Source organism: Drosophila subobscura, chromosome A (assembly GCF_008121235.1).
Source record: "Drosophila subobscura isolate 14011-0131.10 chromosome A, UCBerk_Dsub_1.0, whole genome shotgun sequence".
Taxonomy (NCBI): Eukaryota; Metazoa; Arthropoda; class Insecta; order Diptera; family Drosophilidae; genus Drosophila; species Drosophila subobscura.
In genome coordinates this window covers 13,736,558-13,743,916 of record NC_048530.1, presented here as the reverse complement: position 1 = coordinate 13,743,916, position 7,359 = coordinate 13,736,558, and the positions used below count along the sequence as shown (strand labels likewise).

The 7,359-nt window shown below is 46.3% G+C and overlaps 1 protein-coding gene across 1 annotated transcript; it reads right to left on the bottom strand.

Moving 5' to 3' along the window:
• Positions 1 to 3,982: 3,982 nt before the first annotated feature.
• On the bottom strand, positions 3,983 to 6,079 carry LOC117903118 (facilitated trehalose transporter Tret1). The gene is made up of 3 exons (XM_034814945.1): positions 5,428 to 6,079; positions 4,846 to 5,349; positions 3,983 to 4,785 (listed from the first exon to the last, which is right to left on the bottom strand). The coding sequence occupies exons 1-3, from the start codon at positions 5,684 to 5,686 to the stop codon at positions 3,983 to 3,985; spliced, it is 1,566 nt and encodes a 521-aa protein (XP_034670836.1). The 5' UTR covers positions 5,687 to 6,079.
• Positions 6,080 to 7,359: the final 1,280 nt, after the last annotated feature.

The window sequence follows — 7,359 nt, the reverse complement described above, 5'->3', positions numbered from 1 at the left end:
AAATACATTTTAAATGTTGTTCAATGAATATTTGAGAAAAAAATGAACATGGCTAATAAAATACATTTTTTTTATGTCAAAATAAATGTCTAGAAGTCTAGAAGATAAAAAAGCAAAACATCTTTGTGTAAAGAGAGAAAAAAAAACAAACCAAATACCAGAAATATTCATACAATTTTTTTTGTTTAGTGTAAGGGAAAACGTGTTTTATATAAACGGATTATACATAGAAAAAGAAAAACAAAAAAACAAAAAAAACGACTCAAATCGAACCTCAAGTAAGCGGAGATCAGTGAGATTAGTGCATAAAGTACATATACTCGTATATAGAGATCCAGATAGCTAATATTTCTTCTTCGTCGTTAATTGGAAAGCCAAGCGGTGGAGGAGGAGGAGAAGAGAGCGTAGAGTTAGACAGATTTAATGGCGCTTTTACCTATGGAACTTTTTGGTATTATTTTGTGGTTTCAATCTCGACCATCTCTGCTCTGTCCCCTCAACCCATCCCAAGTCCCCTCTTTTAGTGTTCTAGCGTACATCTATAGCATCTCGAGAACACCGACAAATGATATACAATTCAAATATACATAGAAAGATTGTAATTTGTAATGTATGGTAGCTATCATTAGCAGAGAAAGCACAGAGAAGAGAATTTTTTTTTGAGTAATGAAAATGTTAAGAGTGGATCGGATGGCGAGGATTGTATCTGAAACGTGAACTGCCCTATGAAAGATTTTTTAACAAAACTTCAAGAAAAACAAAAACCAAACACCAAAACAAAGAGAAACAAACAACTATAAGTCGACAGTGCAGAATAAATATGTATGTAAATTCGAGCAAAAGTAAGTAAAGTAAAAGTACTAAATGGCCTACTGAAATAAGCAATATACATTCATAAATAGAACAAATTTAGTGGAACAAATTACAGTTTAAATAACGAACGAAATCAGCAACAAACAAACAAAAATAGGGATTATATTCAACAAGAAATGCAAATGGCAAATTATATTAACTATACAACCGTATATACACTATATACCCATATACTATATATATAAATATATAAATTATAACTATTAAGACCGAGTGGAATTTTTTTTTTGGAATAAATAAATATTTAAATAATTAATACCGTAATAAACCATAAACATACTGAATAGACGACGACTCACACACACACACACACACAAACGAGACACAGAGACGGCATACAAAGATAACTCGTATTGTTCCGTACTCCGTAAATAAAGAACACAAAAAACAACAACAATACGGATTAACACTTGACACACATACATACATACATTTGTAAACGAAAGGAAATAAGAACAAATTGAATTTTATTCGTTTATACAAATAAAAACATACACATAACGACATATATACATATATTATATATATATATACATAATAGCAGCTAATTGTTGTACTTAAGATGTCACATTACAAAGCGATAAGTACTTACAAAAAGGAAAAACCAATAAACGAAAATATTTAAAATTCAATGGAAAACGAAAACACTAACGGGGCTTTTTCAATGCGAGATTTATTCATATATACATATGTACATATGTATGTATATACATACGTATGTAGTTTTACCATTGCGACCGTTACTTTTATACCCGGTACTCGAAGAGTAAATAGGGCCTGTTTTCGGCCAGGAAACAGGAAACAGGAAAATTTTCAGACAAAGTACCAGGCGAACAAAGTCAGCAGAAGGTAACTGATTTCCATGTTTTTTTCACTGTGTCAAAATCTGGATGCTATGAAACCGTAATTCATGTTTCAGTCGCCAAGTAACTAAAATGAATTGCGGTTTAATAGCATCCAGCTTTTGACACAGTGAAAAAACATGGAAACCAGTTACCTTCTACTGACTTCTGTTCGCCTGGTACTTGGTCTGAAAATTTTCCAGTTTTCGGCCATTTCAGTGAAGCAATTTCAAAAGTTCACAGTGGCGTCCCAACACAGATCGGCCAATTCTCGAACTGCGTTATTTTAGTTCCAGAAATGACCGTCTTCATCGCGTGGGCGCCACTGTGCAAAGAGGTGACTGTCAAAATTTGACAAAAATCACAGGAGAGATTTGTTTTGTTGTTTTCTCCTTTATTTGTAGTCCGTCCAGGATGTGCCACGCCCCCTCGTGATCGCCACACTATGTCCTGGATCCTTTGCGACCAGTTCGGGTGCAAGGACATTAAGGATAATGCCATTTTCACGTTGTTTTTTCTTTTTAATCTCTACAAGGCTATAGCTCAGCTGTTTCCTGTCGAAAAAGGACATGTCACGCCTCCTCGGGATCGGGAAAATGTCCCGGATCACTTCGGGTGCTAGGACATTAAGGATAATGCCATTTGAATATTGTTTTTCTATATAATCCCCTTCAACGCTATAACTCGGCTGTTTCCTGTCGGATCAGGACATGGCATGCCTCCTGGCGAAGGTACGAGTCTCCTGTATCGCTTGAGTCCATCAAGGACCACAAGGACTGCAGGATATGGCTGTCCTACGCTATTTTGTAATTGGGAACTTTTCAGCCTGAAAGTATGCTATACTTTTGAGAACAAAAGCAGCCCCCAAAAGATACTTCAGTTTATTGGCCTCTGCCCCTGACACGTCTCTTCCGCTGCCTCTGCCGCGACTCTGCCCTGACTCTGCAATGTGTGTTTCTAGGGGAGGGTGGCGAGCTAAAGGAGCGTGTTGGCGTGAGTAGTGTTGTTGATGTAGATGACAGATGAAGAAAAAATGTAAAATTTGACAAATAACCGCTAAGTTGCAGATGTAGTACTGAGTGCCGGGTATAAAAGTTGTGACGCGTAAGAAGCGTCTCACACGTCCCTTCTCGTTTGACGTTGAAATTGATTATATTTTTGCGGTATATCGATATATATCATATTACAGTATATGCGGTACTAATTCAGTACATACCGTCAGACGGTATATCTCATCGATACATCCGCGGTCACATGGATTGACTAATCGGTCAATAACGCTCTTAGCCACACCAGCCTTATCAGTGTAATTGTTGTTTGTTAGCAAATCACTTGAATTGGACGCAGCTGTAGCGTGGCCACTGCCATGAGTCGTCAGCTGCGTTCTCCTTAATGCACTTGCGACAGGCGCGTCTTATGCGAAACACAACAAACATTATATCATCAGTGGTGCTCAGAGGTAATGCCCAGAGGTAATCACTCGAGTGGGGGACAGAGACAAGTGTTTCCCCAAAGCGACAACAGTTCCTCCTTCTGCTCCCCCTCGGAGTTGAAGTGCGCTCGAGGTACGCCGCATTGGGACTAATGATTGTATGATGATCGCCAGCTGACGATAGTATGTGCTCCAACACGTTTTCCAATCACATCCAATTAATGTCCGCCCCACCAACGACTCGGCGATCCATTGCGGAATTACGTCAGGCCACGCAATTCGCACGACAAGCAGAAATGTTCCAGAGATGGGTAACAACACCCTAAGCCATCGCACAATCACTATGACTACGTATCAGTGCGATAACTACTCGGGCTACGCAGGAGGACATTGGCCAAGAGTTTCTGGACTGTCATTGTTTAGACTCTCGACACGTTTGGCCCTGGCATAATCTGAGGGTTCGATCTGGCTCGAAGCGGATCGCTGCTGCGTTGCATAATTGAATGGGGAGGTGGGCTTGTCCCAGCCCCAGAGCAGCCAGAGCAGGCAGAGCGCACCCAGGGAGCGAGTGTCCCCAGTGTGTGTGAATGCATTTCAATTGACTTTGATTGCGATTTGGTTTGTTGTTTCTCTGTTTCTCTGTTTCTCTGTTTATTGATATTGATATCGGTTTTTGTAAATGGTTTGTGTTGTTCCCCGATTGATTCGTTTGGGCCGCATTCCATTGCTGCCAAGGCTAAGTACTTGGACACATCACAGATTGAATACTCCACACTGATAGATTTCACATATGTAGCTACAACTACAACTACTGCTTATAGTTCTACCTCTACGTCTACTTCTGCAGGAAGCGCTCGTGCAGCTCCACCTCCTTGAGGTTGTTGAGAGTGAGTCGGCGGGTGTACTTGCCGGTCCGCCAGTGCTCCTCCAGCTCCTCCAGGGTGCGTCCCCGCGTCTCTGGCACAAAGTAGCCAATGAAGCCGGCCGCCAGGAACGAGATGAACGCGTAAAAGGCAAACAGATTGGCAGTGCCCATGGCGGCCTCCATGTTCGGATAGATTTTCAGCATAATGAACGCGAGGATCATGCCAAAGAAGACGGCAATGCCGGAGGCACTGCCGCGCGCCCGCTGCGGGAACACCTCGGAGATCATGAAGAACGGCAGCGTCAGCATGCCCATTGTGGAGAACACAATGTGTGCGACGATGCACACCACGGGCAGCCAATGCCAGGTGCCCACCGTGTCGGGCCACCAGCCGCCGGCGGCCAGCAGCAGCATGCACAGGCCCATGCCCGAGGCGGAGAATATGCCGGACGGCTTGCGGCCCCACTTCTCGAAGATGGTGCTCATGAAGAAGGTCATGATGATGCGGGCAACGCCCAGCATGACGGCCACCAGCACAGGATCAATGGAGACGCCAGCCCTCTGGGCAATCTGCACGGCATAAACGATGATGACGACCACGCCGCATGCCTGCTGGAAGCCAAAGAAGGCGGTCATCATCAGCACGGGTTTGTACACCTCCGGCCGCCGAATGACCTGACTGAGCGACTCGCTGGCTGCCGTATTCCGGCTATTCTCAGCAGTCGCCTTCATATGCGCCAACTCGTCCTCGAACTCTGGCACATAGTCGTCCTCTGCAATGAAAAGGATTCATGAGTAATACAAAGAGGATTCCTGCTTAGAGTTCCGCGCACCTTTCTTTGGCAGACCCCGGAAATATCTCAGGGATTTCCTAGCCCTCTCGTCGCGTCCCTTCGTCAGCAGCCAGCTGGGTGACTCCGGCATGGGAAAGACGAGAATGGTGGCCGCCAGCTGGTAGCAGCAGCTGATCGTCGAAATGAGAACAATGTTGCTGCGTATAAAGTAGCCCAGCAGATACATCAGCAGAATGCCGCCAGCGAGGCCAATGGAGGTGCCCAATATAAGTCTGCCCCGGATGCGTGGCAGGCTGATCTCTGCGGAGTAGACGCCCACCGGGGACACGAACATGCCAATCATTATGCCGCCCAGGGCTCGACCCACCAGCATCTGGGCATAGATCAAGTCGCGGTCAGAGTGCAGGAAACTTGTGGCCAGCAGCAGCCAGCCCAGCAGCCCCAGCAGATTGGTCAGCAGAATGGTGTACTTGCGGCCAATGCGATCCATGAAGTAGCTGACCAGCAGCCCGCCCAAGGGACAGGCCATATTGTTGATGGAAGCTGCAGGTCGACAAAACGAAAAGCAAACGCAAAGAAAAGTAAGAGCCGCTCTCCGTGTGTGGCCTTTGGGCTACTCACCGAACCAGCTGGACTCGTCCTTGTTCAGCCAGAAGGGCTGGCTCTCGTCGTGCAGCTGGGTGAGCGTCACCGAGGGCATGCTGATGACCATGCCCGAGCCGAGGACGCCGCTGTTGCCCAGAAAGACCATCAGTTTCTGTCGCAAAACGGCTCGATGGCTCTCGCCCAGTGGCTTTTTGCTCTTCTCCTTTTCCTTGGTGTGATCCATGTCTTTGCAGATGACAGGACTACGAAACGTTGGCTCCTCAAGGTCCTTCATGGTGGATGTGGAAGCGTGTCTGTCTGTCTGTGTGTCTGTCTGTCTGTCTGTTCCTTGGCTTCCTTCGATGAGGCGTGCCAATTGCCTGGCGCTGTCTGTTTTAGCACTTTGCGCGCACGCCGCCAATCAATTAATGTTTCTAAATGAACCGTGGAGTCAACGTCGTCGACTACTGCTGCTGCTGCTGCTGCCGCTCCACTCTGTTCTGATACTTTGACTGCTGCTGCTGCTGCTGCTGCTGCTGGTGCTGCTTGCTACACTCGAATTGTAACGACAAGTGGAAACTTCCGCGCATTTCAATCATGGGCTCGCTTCAGTATCAATTTCATAAGCTTCTTTCGATGACGACTTCACCCAGCGACGCTACTCCCTGCTGTGTCTCGTGTCTCGTGTCGCTGCCGTGTGCCGGTATGCCGTGTGCGTGTCTCTCTGTTTGTGTCTGTGGCTTGCAGCCACCTCTCTGGGAGGACGCGTCAGCCGGCGACTTCGGAGCGTTGTGTTTTCGGTGCTATGTTCGCTATGTTTCCCCACACCTCAGTTATCAGTTGCCGGACGAGTGTCCGCTCTCTGCATTGAACATTTGCCAGCAGCGTGCTTGCTATTGATTCCCCTATCGATTGTCACCTGCCAACCACTAGGTCTCTCGCTCTCATAGACTGTAAATGTTTTCAAAGTTCAGCAATTTGTTTTCACTGTCGCTGCTGCTGCTGCTGCTCTTGTCGGTGACAGCCAACGACGAGCCTCCGCATGTACATACGCAATCGGTTTCCACTGTCGCTGTCTGCTGTCTGCCTGCCCTTTCCTTCTGGTTGTTATGACAACCAGCTCCTCCTCCTGCTTCTGCTTCTGCTTCCTTCTCCTGCTCCTCGGCTGTCTGCCTGCCCCGACCCGTTCTCCTGAGTTCTGTACGAAAACCAGCCGCAGTTCTCCCTTCAATTGGGGCCTCTGCTCCTGCTGTCTGCCCTTCTTCTTTGGCTTGTTCTTCCTGTTCTTCTTTATTGTTCTGGCGCGGTGCATCAACCGGTTGCGCGTCCGCTTGGGTCAACGTTTGCCAAGCAACTGAGAATCAACTGGGCTGGATGCTCTGCTTACGTTGCTTTTTTCACTCAACTGCTCTGAATAATTTGCAAATTAATTTTGTACAAAATATGGCTGGCTCCACACGGCGTATACGCAATGGCACAGCGTTACGTATGTATGCGCCCAGCCCAGCCCTGTCAGCGGAAGTAAAGCCCACAAGTTGTTTGCCTCATCGAACCTGTGGCACCCGTGCCCATGCCCAGTCGCTGGCCCCTCTCCCACAATCGAACGACATTGGCAACGAACTTGGGGCATGCACATGGGAGACGGGAGACGGGTGACGGGCGGCAGGCAGGCTGCTGTGCAATGAAAATGAAAATTGAATTGAAGAGTTCGAATTAGAATTAGAATATATGTAAAATATACTCTTGGTCGTCACTCGCATACTCTATGCATGGTGTGGGTTGCTTGTGCATCCCAACAGGTCTGCATTTACAGTTAATATGGTATAATATAAGTGTGAGTATAAGTACAATTATAAGTGCACATGTCTACCCTGAGACCTTGACCTTAACATAGCAGAAATAGATAAATAAATGCGCTCCCATGCAGACATCAGACTGAAATCGAAACCCTGTTTTGGGCTTAGAGTA

Bases quoted from the DNA above. Each gene is read 5' to 3' on its own strand.
- LOC117903118 (XM_034814945.1), bottom strand. From the start codon at position 5,686: ATGAAGGACCTTGAGGAGCCAACGTTTCGTAGTCCTGTCATCTGCAAA. The intron at 5,350-5,427 runs GTGAGTAGCCCA...GTCGACCTGCAG, and splicing joins GGACGAGTCCAGCTGGTTCG to CTTCCATCAACAATATGGCC. The intron at 4,786-4,845 runs GTGCGCGGAACT...TTTTCATTGCAG, and splicing joins CCGGGGTCTGCCAAAGAAAG to AGGACGACTATGTGCCAGAG.